Source organism: Salmo trutta, chromosome 5, assembly GCF_901001165.1.
Source record: "Salmo trutta chromosome 5, fSalTru1.1, whole genome shotgun sequence".
NCBI classification, from domain to species: domain Eukaryota; kingdom Metazoa; phylum Chordata; class Actinopteri; order Salmoniformes; family Salmonidae; genus Salmo; species Salmo trutta.
The window spans coordinates 26263033-26284132 of NC_042961.1; the positions used below are offsets into that span (position 1 = coordinate 26263033).

A 21100-nucleotide genomic window follows, 5' to 3' on the forward strand; every position below is an offset into this window, starting at 1 on the left:
ATTTTCTAGAATTTTCCAATTTTCTAAGTGAAATAATCTGTCTGTAAACAATTGTTGGAAAAATGACTTGTGTCATGCACAAAGTAGATGTCCTAATCGACTTGCCAAAACTATAGTTTGTTAACAAGAAATTTGTGGATTGGTTGAAAGACTAGTTTCCAACCTAAGTGTATGTAAACTTCCGACTTCAACTGTATAATTCTGGCCCGCGATGGCAAAAATATATTCTAATGTGGCCCTCCATGGAAAATATTTGCCCAGGCCTGCTGTAGTTTATCATCCCTTTAGTCTCGCAGCTCAGCATGATCAGCAAATTTGTTTTGTTTTTCATCAACATCTTTTTATCGATTCAGTGCAGAATGACACTTCAGAATGACACTTTCAAGGATCTGTCATTTATGTTCAGACCAGGAAGATAAACTCACTTACTCCCCTTCTTCCTATCACTCTGACTCCATCCAGGTGTCCCCAAACATAGCCATGGAGGCCTTTCTGATCAGGCCATCTAACTTCCAGGGTCTTTCGTGTATGGTAGTACAGAGAGCCCCCCTGCCACCCTTCTCTGGTCAGAGGAACCAGGATGCCATCGGGGACACGCTGCTCAACTTCAAATGTCACACGGTCAACGGCAGCGGCTCCCCCGCCAGCCAACTCAGCAAGGTACAGTACATAGAAATAGAATGACTTGAAAATAAAGCACACATTGAAGGATGAACTTCCTGCTTTTACTCCATGGTTAATGGGTACAACATACATTCAATATGGCTGCCGCTCCTCCTGTTACAGAACGTTGACTTGAATGAGAATCTCTCTTCTAGGAATGACATTTCTATGATTCCGTAAGAGTTAGAGATTGGACATTTAATTCTGTCCTAAAATTCTCTCTGTCTTTTTTTTTTTTTTAGATAATGCAGCTTGTTATGGTCAAGATTCAAATGCACCCACTTTGGTGTAAGAATAATAGGGCTTTGCTCCTGCCTGGCAGACTTGTTGTTGTCTATTACTCTCCATAAGTTGACATCCTGTTTTGGTGCAGTGGCATGCTGTAGATCAGCCTGTGATAGGTTGCACTGTAAAGGGGGAAGGGTCAGGATTGGTGGGGTAGTTCTGGAGTCAGTGTATGTAGGCCACTCTCCTGTGATGGATACTGTGGCCTTGTGTCCCTGTCACACTAAATCACTGTTACTCCATCATACCTCCTGCTGGCCCGTCCCAAATGACAGATGCCACGTCAGCTACACTTTACAGTCTACATATGCAGACAGGGAAAAACACTCCTCTGGCATTGAAGTGGCATTGTTTTGCAATATTTCAGTAGGTAGTTATACACATCAACTACTGTGTGCATGTGCGCGTGCTTGTGCTGGTGTGTGTGCATGTTTACTTTCGTCTGTGTGTTTATGCATGTTTGTTGACTGTGTCCTCTTATGATTAGTTAATACTATCTACTGTGCTCAGCTATTATTTAGCTTGGTTGCAGTGCCCAGTGCAGCTTTTCAGCAATCTCACATGGGCTAGCCATGGGGGAGAATAGCAAGGCATTCCTTTGATGACTAAACTGTCCCTTTGTGATGTCCAATGACAGAGGTCGATGAGCATGACTAGGCTTATCGAAGTGAGCCAATTCCAAACCAAACCTGTGTGGCTTGATAGACAGGGAGCGATTGTCATTGAGAAAGTGAGCTCTCAATGGGAATGTGACATTGTGAGCGGCACTCAGAGCATCAGTGGGTCACTTAGGGTTGAGATGGAAATGCCGCCAGCCATCTCTCTCTCTCTCTCTCTCTCTCTCTCTCTCTCTCTCTCAGCCCTATCTCTCACTCACTCTCTCTCTTAGCCCTATCTCTCTCTCTCATTGGCCTTGTCCTTGCTCTCCTCTGCTCTCCTCTGGGAGTACAACCCTACGACATGACACTGCATATGCAAAGGCCCCTCCTATTACTGCCGATCTCACACTACCTTGCAGGCCCTTCCTCACTGCACTGTAACGGGCACCCTGGCAGCCCCTCACATCCACTGTTTAGAGGGTGCTTTTCCAGCCCAGTAATCAGCCTCAATTGCCATTTTTCATGTAGGCATCTGTTATGATTGTTTTGTGCATAGGAATGCCATTTACGGGATTAGAATTAGAATCCTGGAGAAATCGGTTTACTGTTATTGGTTTTACTGTTATACACTTGTGGATAACAATGACAGTCACACCAGCAATAACTGAAATATGCTTTTACTACATGACAATATTTAGCTATTGCTACATGACAATTGTCTGTGGCTCTCACCAAATGAGTGCTGGACAGCTAGCTATTCTGATGTAGTGAACAGTTTGAATTCCAATATGGTGGGTACTGGCACATGTCCCTAGGCAAGGCTTCTACCATTGGGGGGGTTATTCAACTTCTGCCTGTAGTGCCTCCCGGTGGCTGGAGGTGTAGGTGCAAGGCTGCCGCAGGGCTCAGTGGTTCCCTTTGTCCTCGTTTCACCCGCAGACAGAAAGAAATTAAAGATGCAAAGCAGAAGCCTGACTCCACCGCTCATCACTTTGACTGTGAAGACGGAGTGTGTGTTCAGTGTTGATTTAGAGAGCAAATCCATTCAGGCCACAGGCACTCACTCACATGCACGCACACACTCATATGCACACACGCACGCACACACAAACACACATACACAAACACACACACTAATCTTCCACTCACACTCTCACTAAAACGGACTCAGACATGCAGCATCCCTCAGGAGGAGAGGCTACTTCCACAAATATCACCGCTCCCATCTCTTCTTTCCCCAGGATAGAACACTGCATGTTTGGGGGAATTTCTCACCTCCTCCCTGTGCTGTTGTTAGTTCAGTGTATTCTGTGCGACTGATGATCTTTACCAGTGTTCACACTGCTGGTATTTAAGCCGTAGTGCTGTTTTAGCCCCCACTCGCAGAGTATCTGATCTCTATCTCTCTTGCTGTGTCTCATGCCTGGTTGTGCTGTGCTAGGTTAAACTGAGCTACTGCACAGAACATATGGTCACGCTGTGCCCACACACAGCCAAATGGGTGGCGTTACGCACATACACACACACATACACACACACACACACACACACACACACACACAAACGCATACATGTGCAACCACGATCACATGCATGTACACACACACACACACACACACACACACACACACACACACACAAACACACACACACACACACACACACACACACACACACACACACACACACACACACACACACTAGATGCCAGACCTCAGCCACCAGCTTCATCCAACACATATGTTTTTAAATGTCTGGCTGGTAGCTAATTGGATGGGATAACAGTGAAATAGAAGGAATCTGGTTTGTGGATTTCCGCAAAAGAATTTCACTGAACGACAACACACTCTCCCTCAACAGTGCCAAGCTGCACAGTCACTTCAAACAAAATGTATAATAACAGAATATCAGGGGCATCATAGAGTCTGCCAGTAAACTACTGTATTATTTAGTTTAATTTAACACATTTTGCATGCCTATTAATAAAGATTAGTTCTAGAGAAGATTCTCATGGGTGTGAAATACAGCTAATGATGCCGTTGATAAGATCACCTGAGTTTAACTCTACTCTACGTCGTTCATATTATCACCTACTTATCATCCAAGGAGATTCTCTTTCAGTACCATCTGGTAAACATTATTAATCTCATCTGATGTAATTGCCCAGAGCCTTTTTAATATTTTTGTATTTTTTTTACGTCATCATAAATTAAGCCAAAAGATTTTTAAGTTCAAAGTCTGACAATTAGCCATCTATGCCGACATTTAGCACCTAATCGCACACTCGTGCGTAAAATAACAGTTTTGAGTAATGGGACACTGCAATTAATCCAAAATGAGTTTGGAATGCAAAACAACAAAACATTTAAGGGATTTGCTTTGAGTGTAAAAACGTACTTGTCTACAAATTATGCTATTTCTCTCTTGAAATGGTATCAAAATGGGAAAACTCGTCAAAGGTAAGCAATGTCCCAAACAATTTCTGTTAAGTATTAGTTTGCCTTGCATTTTCTTAGTGTTTCATTTAAATTAAATAATTAATAGAGCAGTTTCAAGATATCACACCTCTTAAGTGTTTTTATGCACTGTGAGGGTGTGATTAAAAATGTCTGCTAGAGTCACAGTCATGTCTTAAAAGCTAACTGAATAGCTAAGACCACAGGGGGTGCCAGTGATACCCTTCAGTAGAGGTATCGGCCAGTTAGGACAATATTTACCAGTCATTTCTCTCCCCCTTGCTCATTAAGACATAATTAATTAGAGAGGGCCTGTGGCTGAGCTAGTGGGATATGCTAACCTCTCTGTTTAGATAGCATTCCTGCTCCATAGAGCTTTAGTGCTTTTTAATTATGCTACTGTTAGCTGTTAGCCGCTAAACAGTCACCGTGCAGGTTAGAGCTGCTGCTACCTCATCTGGGGAACTGTTAGTGCTGGAAATACACAACCACAGGCAGGAAGACACAACCACCAAATATCTCACTCAACAAGTGCTCAGAGACAAATTTAACTGACACAAGCTACTTTTTGAACACAGATGCAGTAATTCCCTGATAGTGATTTATAATATAATAATGAAATCCATTTAATATGCGCTTTTATCCAAAGCGACTTGTGAGTGCATACATTTAAGCCAGTGGAAATTGAACTCACAACCCTGGTATTGTTAGTGGGACGCTCTTAGCAACTGAGCCAAACAGGATCAACACAGCTTTTCTGAATTCCACATGTCTAAATATACTCTTAATCATTCCATCATAATGTAGATACAGACTAGGATTGCTGTTGAGAATTCTGTGCACAAACCAATGGAGGAATTAAGCCATTTAAGTGGGTATCGACAGAGTGAAGGCTATTCATTAGCACGTTGACCTGTATTCTTTTAGACGAGGGGAAGCACAGAGAGGAAATCATGCAAATTCCCCCGCCTGATTCATACCCGAATTACTCAAGGTTAATCGTATGTGTGCCGAATGGCATGTTTATGACATTAACATTCATCCATTATTTTCATGGTTTTCATTGCAGATACTTTGTGTGTGTGTGTGTGTGTGTGTGTGTGTGTGTGTGTGTGTGTGTGTGTGTGTGTGTGGTGTCTGTGACCATACATATGAGGGCATTTGCATTTGTAACTGCATTTATAACTGAAAAAGCATACAACAACAAAAAAATGTTCCCTCTAAGCATTGTATTTTTCCAGGAGTAGGTCTCTAAAAACAAATAGGCCTGTGATGCTGCAGTGAGATGTGCTGAATGCTAAACACTGTGGAAACCCTCTCTACTCCTCATAATAAGAAGAGGGAGGGAGTGAGGTAGGGAGAAGGAGGAAGGGAAGGTGGGAAGGAGAAGAGTGAAGCAAAAAGAGAACTGGAATTTAGGAAGAATGAGAAAGAGGGAGAGACAGGGAAACGCGACAGATTAAGAGAAGGGATTGAAAATTCAGAAGCAGACAGGTAAAGAGACAGAGGGACATAGAAAGAGAGAGAGAGACAGAGGGATCAATTTTATTTTATTTATTTTTTATTTAACCTTTATTTAACTAGGCAAGTCATTTCAGAACAATTTTTTTTTTCAATGACGGCCTACCAAAAGGCAAAAGGCCTCCTGCGGGGACAGGGGCCTGGGATAAAGAAAATATTTAAAAAATACAATATAAATATAGGACAAAACACAAATCACAACGAGAGACACAACGCTACATACTTCAACAGAACACAGCACTACTTCAATAGCGAAAGAGAGATTGAGAAAGATAAATAGTTCCATCGGCGGATAGAGATAGCCAGTCGCCGAGCATTTGGGGAGATCTGTCCATTTCCGCTGAACAGCTGAACAGGGGACAGAGGAAATTTGGTTCTCTTTGTGCCTTTGGAGCCTAGTCGCTCTAGCTGACTGGGCTTTGTGCAGCAGAATGGCCCTGGCTGTCCTTTGTCACGCCTGCTTCCCTGAGAGGGTCGGATATGTACGCACGCACGCACACACACACACACACACACACACACACACAAACACACCGTACACACACACAGACGCACACATCCTCCATTCCCATCCTGCTCTGCCGCAGTACAGCATTCACACTGTTTCATTAAGTGCCTCTGTTGCATTACCACGCTCATGTGCTGTACAGGACTGCTGGCTGTACAACGCTGTATTGTGAAGCTAGCTCCTCCTTATCTGTTTGCTGCTGGCTGTCCTATGCTATGCAGACAGAGCGTTATTTTGCTGCATAATGATTTATATTAAACGTTGGACTCTGCTGCACTGCACTACGCAATATGGTTGTTGTTTGCCCCTGACAACTTTTCTTTGTGAATACAGTGCTTCAACATTTCTTATAGCAAGGCATGCTTTTATTGTAGATTGAATTCCTTGAAATCCCCCTCTGCTTATAGAGGGTGGGTTGAGGTGAGGGCATTATCAGCGCGACACATAGCTGATTCATAGATATGTGACGTACAGGGATTGTTGATGCCCCCGGCTGGCATTCAGTCATAGATTGTTAACTTTGATGAAGAAACCTCAAACTTTTATTTTAGAGGCTGGGAAATAGTGTGCTTCCAGTTAGTTGTGTTATTAAGTCATATCAACTTAGTCATGAGTTAAGACTTTCCTCACTTGAAGCAACGGCATGCTGTTTATCATCATAAGTACTCTTTGTACTTATTTGACCTGTCACCTTGGTAATAGTCAAGCATACAGTCATTTAGCACTGGCGTTATTTCATTGGTATGACCAATGGTAACCCTCCACATGTTATGATTCTGTCTCTCTCCCCCGCTCTTTCACATTGTTTCTCTGTCTATCTGTCTCTTCCCTATAGCGCTAAAAGCACCAATGTAGGCCAATTGGCCGAGGGCTCCGTCCCCTGTTCTAGTTAATCTGTGCTGTCCGGCTTTATTTTTCACCTTTTGCTTCTGACCTACAAATCACAGCTCCATTGACCCATATCGTCACTCCCAGTCCTTACAGCCTCCTTTAAACAGGGAGCAGCTGGGGAGCTGGTTTCAGTCTGTCTATTTTGCTTTCTGTCTATGTCTTTCTCCCTCCCTCCACTACCTCCCTCGCTCCATCCTTCCCTGCATGCTATTACAAGCTGCTTTCTTCCTTGGACATTCCTTGCCGGGCCATGTGGGGTAATTAAAGCTAAATTAACAAATAATTAAATATATGCTGTAAGGAACAGTCTGGATGAAGGTCACGCAGAGTAGCACAGACATGCACACACACACACGCGCGTGCAAGAGCATGCATACCCAGAGATGAGCACACAGTCAAACACACACACAGTCGAATGAATTAATACACAAATGCACATTCTGAATAGAGCAGTCATTTCTTTTGAAATTCCTCCCGAACTCTCATCAGATCCATCAAAGTCTGATCTCAGAAGCATAGCTCCCGGCTTTGGAGTAGCAGCATTCCCTAAAGGACTAACCCTTATTGCTCTGCAGTGTGTTTGCGTGTGCACCATCTGTGAGCTTTTGCGGTTCCCTCAATGCAAATTCTTAGATTAATTCATTGTAATGTTCCTATCCTGGCTGTGTGCACAGCCTAGATTCTGGAGGCTGAGGTTCCACAGGCAGTATAATTACTGTAAAACCTTGTTGAATTCTCGATGTGTGTGTGTGTGTGTGTGTGTGTGTGTGTGTGTGTGTGTGTGTGTGTGTGTGTCTGGGTCCATTACGAATTCCATACATCTCTACCCACTCTCTCCCTCTCCACCTACTCTCTCTCTGTCCACCTTGTAGCAACTGATGATGTCATAAATTGACAATAATGTAATAAATATGCTGAACGCATAACGTAATACCATTTTCTGCATAATGTAACGTTATGAAGTGGGTAAAACAAGCCATGAATAGTGTAATAACTTTAACCAATAATGTATTAATCACTCTTTTTTATTTTCATGCATATCAGGTGTCATGCTTCAGGAATAGCTCACTACACAACAAACCACATTCCTAGCAGTAATATCAAGACAATTGACCCACCTCCCAATACATACCCACAACCCCAGTCAGTGAGTCAGTCAGTCAGTCAGTCAGTGAGTCTGTCTATCTGTCTGTGTAAATGAGAGAGAGAGAGTTTTTTTTTATAGATATAACCCTGCAAACTAAAATTAGTTGTTAGGACATCCACAGAACGTCACAAAATGGTTGCCTAAAGTGGTAAGGATGTTGTGTCATGGTCTCATGGAGGTGTCTAGTTCCCGGTTAGTTCCGGGGACATCCCCAAGGACATTTTTAGGATGTTCTTGGGACATTGTATCATGGTCCCCTGGAGGTTTTGTCTAGTTCCCGGTTTGTCCCGGGGACGTTCCCTTAGAATGTTTTAGGACATTCATGGGACGTTGTTTCATGGTCCCCTGGAGGTTTTTGTCTAGTTCACAGTTTGACCCGGGGACGACCCCAAGGATGTTTTACGGCATTCTTGGGATGTTTTGTCATGGTCCCCTGGAGGTTTTTGTCTAGTACCCGGTTTGTACACCCAATGGTACACCCAATGGTCACAAAAAAAGTTGTAATTTCAGTGCAGATAGCACTTTAATAAGTGCAGAGATGTATTATAGGTATGAATGTGTAGGTGACTTCTTAAATGCTACAGACTTTGTGGCACAGCAGAAAGATCAGCATACCCCAAATCCAGAGGTTGTGAGTTTAAGTCCCAGTTTGGGTCGTATTGAAAAGTCAGTACTAAGTGATCATGTCATATGTAATCATATTGTCATTGATTTAAGATTTTACACTATTTTAGCTAAACGGCATACCATGTACCTTAAAACCTATACCACTTAATTACTTTACTTATAATGGTTTGGCACACCTGGGACCATCAAGTGACAAAAACCTTCGGGGACCTTGACACAGCATCCCAAGAATGTCCTGAAAAGATCTTTGGGGGATCTTCCCGGGACAAACCGGGAACTAGAGAAAACCTCCAGGGAACCATGAGACAACTTCCCAGGAACTTCCTAAAAGTGTCCTCAGGGAGGTTCCCAGGATAAACTGGGAACTAGACAAAACATCCGGGGGACCATGACACAACGTCCAAAGAATGTCCTCGGGGATGTCCCCAGGACAAACCGGGAACTAAACAAATCCTCCAGGGGACCATGACACAATGTCCTTACCACTTTAGGCGACCATTTTGTGACGTTCCAGTGACATCCTAAATATTAATTTCTGTTTGCAGGGATGTTCCCTTGGGACCATCACCCATGTCCTAATGACTAGTAAAATGAAAGTTCTGAGAACATCCTACAAAGGTCCTGACATAGTCCTCAGTGACGTCCTGGTAACTTACAGGGAACTAGACAAAGGTCCCCCAAAGAACGTTCTCTTTGGACCATCACGCGACGTCTCCTTGACCATCATGAAACATCCCCCTGTGGTCATTGAATATCCCATGGATAACGTTCTATCAGAACCAAATATACACTTTTTCATAACGTTTCCTAATAGACATCAAAATACATTATTATAATGTCATACTACGGCCAAACAGGGACCTGTACTGAACGTCTTCTTATGGTCCTGAGGTTAACGTCATGTTTTAATGTTCCTAGAGTGGGAAAACGTCTCGACATTATGGGAACCTCACATAATGTCATTAAGACGTCCCCTGCTGGGAACCCAGTTGTAGACTGAACTGAACCATACCAGAGAGAGGGTGGAGAAGCAAGAGCCATATCCCTGCCCAAAATATGTCCACATCAAGCAGATCCTTAGTTATTAAGCAGGTGAGGCATTTTTGTATGGACTCCCAAGACTCCAGAGGCTTTTTCGATGCCACCAAGGCGTTGTATGGACTCAGTTACCACGGTCTAAACCCCTTTCGCTCCAAAGATGGTCAAAAGCTGCTGAAGAATGACAAATCAATTCAATGGGATTCCAGGTAGCAAAAGCAACCACTGTTACATGGCCTTTATAAATCTTGCCTTCTGACTCTGTGAACCGCCATGCTCTCTGGCTGATTCTGTCAAGAATCGGTTGCCCTGACAAATTCACAAAAATACTGCTGCGTGACAACATGTCAGCTTTAGTACTCAGTAACAGTGGCGCTGAAACGGAATCCTTCAAGGTTGACACTGGAGTTAAACAGGGCTGCACCATTGCACCCACCCTGTTTTCTATTTTTCATCGCTGCAATCCACCACCTCACAGGCCAAAATCTGCCGCAGGGATTCAAAATTCTGTACAGAACAGACGGCAAACACTTCAACCTCAACAGATTCAAGGCCAAGAGCAAAATCACCAAAACTTCCATTGTGGAGCTCCAGTATGCAGATGATAATTCCATCACTGCCCATTTAAGAAGAGGACATTCAGTGCATCCTGGAAGCTTTTGCAAAGGCGTGCAAGCTTCTGGGTCTGGTCTTAAACATAAAAAATACCAAAATCCTCCACCAACCACACCCTGACAAAAATTCACCAGCCCCAGCTAAACATGTTGACAATACCACTCTTGAAAATATGGACCACTTTCCCTACCTTGGCAGCCTTCTCTCCTCCAAAGCCAACATTGACACGGAAATGCACCACTGCCTAATATGTGCCAGTGGAGCCTCCTTAAGATTGAGGAAAAGAGACTACGAGGATTGTGACATCCAGGCCATAACTGAAATATTGGTCTAGTGCTCCCCACCCTACTGTATGGGTTAGAAACATGGACCACATACAGCAGGCACCTGAAAGCCCGGGAGTCGCACTATCAAAGATGCCTCTGCAACATGATGAGGATCAGCTGGGAAGACAGGTGCACCAACAACAGTGTCCTTGAGGAGGCAAACATCAGCAGCATCCCTACCACCAACACCAGCTCTGATGGACTGGCCATGTTGTCAGGATGCCCAACTCTTGCCTCCCAAAACAGGTCATGTATTCACAACTAAATGCAGAACACCAGGCCCCTTGAGGACAAAAGAAGTGGTTAAAGGACAACCTAAAGAATAACCTCAAAAAGTGCCACTTAAACATCTCCAGCTGGGAAGACACTGCAAAAGATAGGTCAACATAGAGGAAAACTGTCCATGAGAGAGTAGCACGGTACGAAGAAGATCTCTGCCGTGCCACAGAGGACAAGCAGCAACTTCAAAAGGAGAGACTTTCCATCTAGAAGGCTTACCCACCACCACCACTCACCGCTGCCCACAGTGCACAAAAATATGTGGCTCGTGGAACGGCCTCTTCAGCCATCTGAAGACCCACAATTAGGGCCCACCAAGAAGACAATCATACTCGACACCAAGTGATGATGATTCCACATGTAGCACCCTCTTCCCAAAACCAGCCATTACTCTTTCTAAGGCAGCGTTTGGTGAAAAGAGGAGAAGTACTGTATCTGTAATGAAATTATTCCTGCTCCTCCATATAAGCTTGTTCTGAGAGCTCATCCATCTCTCACTGAAGTGTGCAACCTTTTCTTTGGCAGTAATCCAGTCTAGCTCCTATGTTTCTCTGAAGATAACCAGACAGACAGACAGACAGACAGACAGACAGACAGACAGACAGACAGAAACCGCCTGCCTGATCCAATTCCAAACCTGCATGGGGAGGTAGTAATAGCATCTGGACATGCATTATTACATGGCCAAAAGTATGTGTCGTCGAACATCTCATTCCAAAATTATGGGCATTAATATGGAGTTGGTCCTCCCTTTGCTGCTATTTGCTGCTACTCTTCTGGGAAGGCTTTCCACTAGATGTTGGAACTGCGGGGACTTGCTTCCATTCAGCCACAAGAGCACTAGTGAGGTTGAGCACTGATGTTGGGTGAATAGGCCTGGCTCGCAGTCGGCTTTCCAATTCCAAAGGTGTTCGATGGGGTTGAGGTCAGGACTCTGTGCAGGCCAGTCAAATTGTTCCACACTGATTTTGACAAACCATTTCTGTATGGACCTCACTTTGTGCACACTGGCATTGTCATGCTGAAACAGGAAAGGGCTTTCCCCAAACTGTTGCCACAAAATTGGAAGCACAGAATCGTCTCTAGAATGCCATTGTATACTGTAGTGTTAAAATTTACCTTCCCTGGAACTAAAGGGCCTAGCCCGAACCATGAGACAGCCCCAGACCATTATGCCTCCTCCCCCAAACTTTACAGTTTGAACTATGCGTTAAGGCAGTTAGCATTCAGATTTGTCCGTCGGACTGCCAGATGGTGAAGTATGATTCCTCAGTCCAGAGAATGCGTTTCCACTGCTCCAGAGTCCAATGGCGGCGAGCTTTACACCACTCAAGCTGATGCTTGACATCGCGTGTGTTGATCTTAGGCTTGTGTATGGCTGCTCGGCCATGGAAACCCATTTCATGAAGCTCCTGACAAACAGTTATTGTGCTGATGTTGCTTCCAGAGGCAGTTTGGAACTCGGTAGTGAGTGTTGCAACCTAGGACAAACAATTTGCACCCACTACATGTTTCAGCACTCGGCGGTCCCGTTCTGTGAGCTTGTGTGGCCTACCACTTTGCAGCTGAGCCGTTGTTGCTCCTAGACGTTTCCACTTCACAATAACATAATTTACAGTCGACCGGGGCAGCTGTAGCATGGCAGACATTTGATGAACTGAGTTGTTATAAAGGTGGCATCCTATGACGGTGCCAGCTTGAAAGTCACTGACCTCTTCAGTATGGGCCTTTCTACTGCCAATATCTGTCAATGGAGATTTTATACACCTGTTTGCAATGGGTGTTGCTGAAATAGACGAATCCACTAATTTGAAGGGGTGTCCACATACCTTTGGCCATGTAGTGTACGTCCAGCATCAGAAATCCTTAGACATGCAGTGCTATTTCTGCATTTTCAACACACCACTCTTAGGTATCACAAAACCTTTTCAGTTTTCTCAGCAGTAGAATTGAAAGAATGCGAAACAGTTTAATAATTTAAACACATACCATACCATTCCCTTACTTTTCATGTGTCGTTCTGTCAATATCAGATTTTCTAGCAGGTAATTGAAGTCAGAGAGCAGAGAAAGAATAGGAGAGAGAGATGGCGTTAAAGAAAGAAGCAAACAACAGAAAATAAGTATAGAAAATGTGACAAAGCTAGCTCTGCCTTTGTCTGGTACAGTATTTCCTAAATCATATCACTTGCTGTGATATATATGGCTTTCTTCCCACCAACTGACTGAGTGTCCCTGGCTCTGCTTCAGTGGTGATAGTGCCTGGGTGATCATTAAAGCGGTTTGCTCCTGGCGGCTGGAGGGGTCTCCGAACGGCTGTTTCCCGGACAGCATTGAGCTGACAGCGCTGGTGGGTAAATCCCACAGGATTAGAGCCGGCGTGAGGCACAGTCCTTGTCTGATGATTGGTACATTGTTTCAAGGCACTTGGGCTCTGGCTGCCTGGCAGATTGAAGGAGAGGGAGGTAGTGAGAGAGGGAGAAACGGGTGAAAAGAGAGTGTGAAAGAGAGAGAGCAGGAGAGGGAGAGGACAGGGAGAGGACAGAGAAAGAACAGAGAGAGAGAGATGAAAAGGCAGGTGAGTGCTTTGCTAAATAACACAGTGTTCTCTGTGATTGTACTTCCAGCAGTGTTAGAGGACACTTGACGTGATCTGGGTGATTATCCAAGGTGAGTTAGAGAGAGCTGCCATGATGGGGACAATGAATACTGAACAAAAATATAAATGTAACATGCAACAATTTCAAAGATTTACTGAGTTACAGTTCATATACGGAAATCAGTCAATTGAAATAAATAAATGAGGCCTTAATCTACCCGATAGCAATGAATTGATAAGTAAATTCATAACATTTCATTCTTCCACCAGAAGATATAGTCTGGACAAAAATCTGGTTGTTCGTTTTTGGTCATGTTGCTACAGAAGCGACCCAGTCGTTAATTATTTTTGCATAGTTGCTTCGCAAAATAACTGGTCGTCCATTCTAAACAAAATGGTTGCTATGCAAGCTGGATAACGTTCTTGTCACTTGCTAGCTAGCTTCAGCTAACTCAGTCACGTCAAAGATTGCACTTGGAATGACAGTACATTAGTTGCATTTTTGTTTGTTTTAGATTTTTTTCTATTGGCATTTACTTGGATATATCCATGATAATGACATTGATGTTTGATTTCGCCTGGCTCAGAAAATTTTTGCCTGGCACAGTTCACTCTCTATGTACAGTATGGTACAGAGATCGAGACTGCTGTTTTTTAACGTTACGGCGAGGGTAATCACGCAAGAGTTGGGTTGGCTACACTAGCTTGTTACTTCCCTCGCCGTAAGGTTAACAGAACTGCGGGAAAGCAGTTCTCGGCAAGCGGGGATGGACTACACTAGGTACTGGTGTTTCCTATCTAGCTATCAGCCTCCTTCTTCGGTGGGGTTTTTCTCGCTGTTGGCATCCAATGTTGGTGCATTTCCCAACTACTGTGCTGGAGTGTGGTCCAGAGATAGCGCTAGCAGCCTCACACCCTGACTACACCGCTCGTGTCGCGTGCGCGAGCGTTGCAAACTAAATTTAGATATCTATATTATTCAATTATTGCACCCACATTGCTCGCGTGCGTCTACGAGCGTCTGCGTTTCCAAGGGCTAAAATAGAAGTCAGTTCTATTTGTGATGCAGATTGCGGTGCAAGTCCTGCCTCTCCCATCTCCTCATTGGTTATACCCACGTGGGTGATTGAAAGACGAACTGTGTTGTCGGTCGTCGTGGTAATACTATGAAAGTTTAGATGCCAATCACCATATAAGTTCAAAGAAGAAAATGCCTGGAAGGAGGAGAGATGACTAGAAACGATTCGGTTGACCGTTTTATGTGTGGATTAATTGTCGGAGTAGAGGACCTTGTGCATTTCAGGTAAAATAACAACTCAATGTTTATATCCAAGGACAAATTAGCTATCAACAGCAAGCTAGCTAAATAGGACAATTTGCTAGCAACTGCAAGCTAGCTAGCTAAATTGCCATAAATGTTTAGTGCTTTCGACATGTCCCCACATTAATGTAATTGGTTCAGAGTTTGTTTTGATATTTTAACCTGTGTGTCGTAATCACGTTTTGTGTGGGGGGACAAAATAAATGTATGCACGATGGCGCATGCGCGCAGCCGGTTTGGGTTCCGTGTCAATGGCAGTGGACGTGGCATGTAGTAACCGCAGTCTGCAGGAAAACATTATTGAATATAGCAAGGCGAGGAACCATGCTCGTCCAATCAGCATCAAGGATCCAAACAACCAGTTTTATAATTAGTAGAAATGCCTGTAATGTGGCCCTTCATTATTAAATCAATAACGATTTGACTGTATAAGTGCCCAATATGGCACACAATATATGGACATGTTCATATCCATTTGGTGACACTGATACTCTTATTCTTTCATTCCCTTGAAATATCCTGTCAAGTCACATTACATGCTGCAAGATTCTGAGCAGAATAGGGACTGACCGTCTCAAATGAATTTAGATGGAGGTATCCTGTCTGGGGCTCAACTTTAATATATTACATTAAGGTGATGGGGACTTCCCCTGTCATTCAGTTTTCATTCATACCTTCCACATCCCCCCCTTTTTCTCTCTTACAAGCTTTCTCAATATTTAGTTTCAGATGGTTAAACCAGACTGAAAACTATGCTCAAGTGAAAGAAAGGTGAGCGGCTAAGTGCAGAATTCAGTCTGGTTTAACCAGGCTTGTTTTGACTCCCTTGTTGTCTGTTTTCTCCAGGCTCAGATTTCATTCAAATGCTCCTTTGATCAATGCCTGTTGTCTCAGTTGACATTAACGAGTCTGTTAATGTAAATGTTAGCGATACCATAATTGCGGTGTTTGGTCTGATTTGCCCTTGTCCTTTCTTTCATTTTTTGTCAAGCTGCACCGAAGAGCCCCGAAGCTACAGGGCAGTTAGCAACTAGCGGTGGCGTGGAAACAAAAGCCTTAAATTGGATTTGGCACTGGGCTTTAACTTAATGGTCCAATAAAAATCAGTTTCGGCCAATAGCAACTACTAGCCTGGCCACCAGCTAGTCCTCCACTCCACTAGTCTCTTTCCCTTCCATCCCACATCTGTGCGAGTGCACTTCAATCAGGCTCAATATGGTCTGCAGCTTTTTATAGCGCACGGCAGTCCGCACTCAAGATGGCTTTTCAATTAAGTCAATTGGCTCCCAATGATGTCGGTTTAGCTTGATTCAGCATTGATTGCCGGATCATCCTGTCCATGAGGGGTATACTACGATGCAAGCTAAATCTACTCAGGCTTTTCTAAAGTTAGCCAGCTTCAGTTAGCGTCACATTTCAGCTTGGGTTTCATCCGTGTTACGACGATGGATATTGCTCGTCCGCCTGCCGCTCAATCTAGCTGGCTTATAACTGCGCGTGTCGAGAGTGGCTAGTCGAACGCCGAACTCTTCATTGAGACAATGCTGAAGCATCAATCCATGGGCAAGTCAGTGCCACATTTTCATTTATGCTGAAATCAAAATGAAAGAAAGTTATCTTGGAAATTCAGCAGGCTATGGTGTGAAATAGGCTTTTAGAAGTGCTGTTTTTATTTGATTACTTATCGTTATTTGGCGTCTTTGGTGTGCTTATCAATGCACGAGCAGCTGTTTTCCCACTCCTATGGATAAAATAATTGTAGTAAAGCTGCAATATGTAACTTTTTGGGCGACCTGACAAAATTCACATAGAAATGTCAGTTATAGATCTGTCATTCTCATTGAAAGCAAGTATAAGAAGGGGTAGATATGTTCTATGTGCTCTATTTCTATACTTCCCGTTTTTCAGTTTTGTCTTTGGGATTTGTACATCAGCTTCAAATAGCTGAAAATATTATATTTTTGGTTATGGAAAATATAGATAGTAGATGATTCTCTACACTATACTTGCTTGTTTTGTCTCAAACTGAATTTAGGCAGACTATTTTAATTTTAGAAACCAGAACCTGGCGGAGCGATTTCTGAATAGTTTGCTAAGTGTGTCCTTTGAGCATGTGTCGATACTAACAGGATTGAAAGAAAGGCAGCACTGATTTCTGATCAGCTTCCGCCATTAACATAATAACATAATTATTCCACAATACTGATGACGGATCAGCTCCTAAAGAGATATTATCACCTAATGGCTGCAAAAATTGCAGAAGTTTATTCGAATGCTTACCCTATAATTATGCACTCAATCACAGATTAATTTGGCACATCATTGCGCACAGCTTAGGCTAGAAATATATTGAAACAAATCACAGACAGTAACCTACAAGTAGCAAAATAGAACTCAATTGATTGAACATGAAATGTATTTCAATTATTAAAATATTAAACTATTATTAAAATAGTTCAATACAAACATTTGTAAAATATGGAAAAACAAAACAAAAACATAACCATTCCAAAAGATCTTTCAGCACCCAGATGGAGTTGACGTTAGACAAAAATGTGACAGAGTTGACCTTTTATGGAGTTGACAAAGTGCATATTGTTTATTTTGAAGTGGTATACAAAATAGCAAAAAGTCATATTCTGTCTTAGTCTATAACGGAGATGGAGTTGACAGGTTAAGGTTGTGGCCATGGTGATATCAATGTTTGTTTAAATCTATCAAAAGTAGAGGACTTTCAGGAACATGAATTGTCTTGTTGCACTCCATCGAATCAGGAGATCAGGAGATCATTTCTGATACATTTTTGACAAATCTGACGGAGTTGACTAAAACTCAGGACACATTTTTTAGGAATTACAGTTTTGAGAGAAATATTACTTAAAGTCAGTTAATATTCATTTTATCCAGTTTTAAGAATTTTAAACACTTTTATGGAGAGTGTGAAATTGTAATCCTTTGCTGTAGACAAGGGCCTGTAGACATGGAAATGAATAACATAACAACTATTTAGAAAATGTAAAAAATATAGATATTTTTCCTTAAAGTAATTTTTAAGCTCAAATAATGAAACAACATATATTTGTTTTTATTATAAAGATCAAGTTTCCTTGCCAGACAAGGTATGCCCGATTTTCAAAAATTACTGATAGTATACAGTAGTATTACTAAACTCAGCAAAAAAGAAACGTCCTCTCACTGTCAACTGCGTTTATTTTAAGCAAACTTAATGTGTAAATATTTGTATGAACATAACAAGATTCAACAACTTATACATAATCTGAACAAGTCCCACAGACATGTGACTAACAAATTGAATAATGTGTCCCTGAACAAAGGGGGGGCAGTCAAATCAAAAGTAACAGTCAGTATCTGGTGTGGCCACCAGCTGCTTTAAGTACTGCAGTGCATCTCCTCCTCATGGACTACACCAGATTTGCCAGTTCTTGCTGTGAGATGTTACCTCACTCTTCCACCAAGGCACCTACAAGTTCCCAGACATTTCTGGGGGGAATGGCCCTAGCCCTCACCCTCCGATCCAACAGGTCCCAGACGTGCTCAATGGGATTGAGATCCGGGCTCTTCGCTGGCAATGGCAGAACACTGATATTCCAGTATTGCAGGAAATCATGCAAAGAATGAGCAGTATGGCTGGTGGCATTGTCATGCTGGAGGGTCATGTCAGGATGAGCCTGAGGGAGGAGGATGTCTTCCCTGTAACGCACAGCATTGAGATTGCCTGCAATGACAACAAGCTCAGTCCGATGATGCTGTGAAACACCGCCCCAGACCATGACGGACCCTCCACCTCCAAATCGATCCCGCTCCAGAGTACAGTGTAACGCTTATTCCTTCGTTGATAAACGCGAATCCGACCATCACTTATGGTGAGACAAAATCACGACTCGTCAGTGAAGAACCCTTTTTACCAGTCCTGTCTGGTCCAGCGACAGTGGGTTTGTGCCCATAGGCGACGTTGTTGCCGGTGATATCTGGTGAGGACCTGCCTTACAACAGGCCTACAAGCCCTCAGTCCAGCCTCTTTCAGCCTATTGCGGACAGTCTGAGCACTGATGGAGGGATTGTGCATTACTAGTGTAACTCGGGCAGTTGTTGTTGCCATCCTGTACCTGTCCTGCAGGTGTGATGTTCGGATGTACCGATCCTGTGCAAGTGTTGTTACACGTGGTCTGCCACTGCAAGGACGATCAGCTGTCCATCCTGTCTACCTGTAGAGCTGTCTTAGGCATCGCACAGTATGGACATTGCAATTTATTGCCCTGGCCACATCTGCAGTCCTCATGCCTCCTTGCAGCATGCTTAAGGCACGTTCACGCAGATGAGCAGGGACCCTGGGCATCTTTTTTTGGTGATTTTCAGAGTCAGTAGGAAGGCCTCTTTAGTGCCCTAAGTTTTCATGACTGTGACCTTAATTGCCTACTGTCTGTAAGCTGTTAGTGTCTTAACGACCGTTCCACAGGTGCATGTTCATTAATTGTTTATGGTTCATTGAACAAGCATAGGAAACTGTTGAAACTCTTTACAATGAGGATCTGTGAAGTTATTTGGATTTTTACGAATTATCTTTGAAAGACAGGGTCCTGAAAAAGGGACGTTCCTTTTTTTGCTGAGTTTATATTGATATACTATAGTATTCACTGTAGGGTTTTTGCTTTTACACAAACCACTATAGTGAATACTGTAGTATTTACTGCAGTGTTTTTGCGGACATGACTAGTATTTACTGTAGTGTTTTTGCAGACATTACTCTAGTATACTGTAGTATTTACTGTAGTGTTTTTGTTTTATTATCTTTTAAATTATGTTTTTTTATATATACTGCTTAAAAAAATAAAGGGAACACTAAAATAACACATCCTAGATCTGAATGAATGAAATAATCTTATTAAATACTTTTTTCTTTACATAGTTTAATGTGCTGACAACAAAATCACACAAAAATAATCAATGGAAATCCAATTTATCAACCCATGGAGGTCTGGATTTGGAGTCACACTCAAAATTAAAGTGGAAAACCACACTACAGGCTGATCCAACTTTGATGTAATGTCCTTAAAACAAGTCAAAATGAGGCTCAGTAGTGTGTGTGTGGCCTACACGTGCCTGTATGACCTCCCTACAACGCCTAGGCATGCTCCTGATGAGGTGGCGGATGGTCTCCTGAGGGATCTCCTCCCAGACCTGGACTAAAGCATCCGCCAACTCCTGGACAGTCTGTGGTGCAACGTGGCGTTGGTGGATGGAGTGAGACATGATGTCCCAGATGTGCTCAATTGGATTCAGGTCTGGGGAACGGGCGGGCCAGTCCATAGCATCAATGCCTTCCTCTTGCAGGAACTGATGACACACTCCAGCCACATGAGGTCTAGCATTGTTTGCATTAGGAGGAACCCAGGGCCAACCACACCAGCATATGGTCTCACAAGGGGTCTGAGGATCTCATCTCGGTACCTAATGGCAGTCAGGCTACCTCTGGCGAGCACATGGAGGGCTGTGCCGCCCCCCAAAGAAATGCCACCCCACACCATGACTGACCCACCACCAAACCGGTCATGCTGGAGGATGTTGCAGGCAGCAGAACGTTCTCCACGGCGTCTCCAGACTCTGTCACGTCTGTCACATGTGCTCAGTGTGAACCTGCTTCATCTGTGAAGAGCACAGGGCGTCAGTGGCGAATTTGCCAATCGTGGTGTTCTCTGGCAAATGCCAAACGTCCTGCACGGTGTTGGGCTGTAAGCACAACCCCCACCTGTGGATGTCGGGCCCTCATACCACCCTCATGGAGTCTGTTTCTGACCGTTTGAGCAGACACATGCACATTTGTGGCCTGCTGGCGGTCATTTTGCAGGGCTCTGGCAGTGCTCCTCCTGCTCCTCCTTGCACAAAGGCGGAGGTAGCGGTCCTGCTGCTGGGTTGTTGCCCTCCTACGGCCTCCTCCATGTCTCCTGATGTACTGGCCTGTCTCCTGGTACCGCCTCCATGCTCTGGACACTACGCTGACAGACACAGCAAACCTTCTTGCCACAGCTCGCATTGATGTGCCATCCTGGATGAGCTGCACTACCTGAGCCACTTGTGTGGGTTGTAGACTCCGTCTCATGCTTCCACTAGAGTGAAAGCACTGCCAGCATTCAAAAGTGACCAAAACATCAGCCAGGAAGCATAAGAACTGAGAAGTGGTCTGTGGTCACCACCTGCCGAACCACTC

General features: G+C 43.6%; 1 protein-coding gene across 1 annotated transcript in view; it reads left to right on the plus strand.

Moving 5' to 3' along the window:
- The window catches only part of LOC115193959 (adhesion G protein-coupled receptor A3-like), a 301644-nt gene that overhangs the window by 158595 nt on the left and 121949 nt on the right, over window positions 1-21100 (plus strand). The window contains exon 12 of the mRNA XM_029753120.1: window positions 463-660. Coding sequence (XP_029608980.1) covers window positions 463-660 — 198 coding nt within the window. The remainder of the gene's footprint in view (window positions 1-462; window positions 661-21100) is intronic.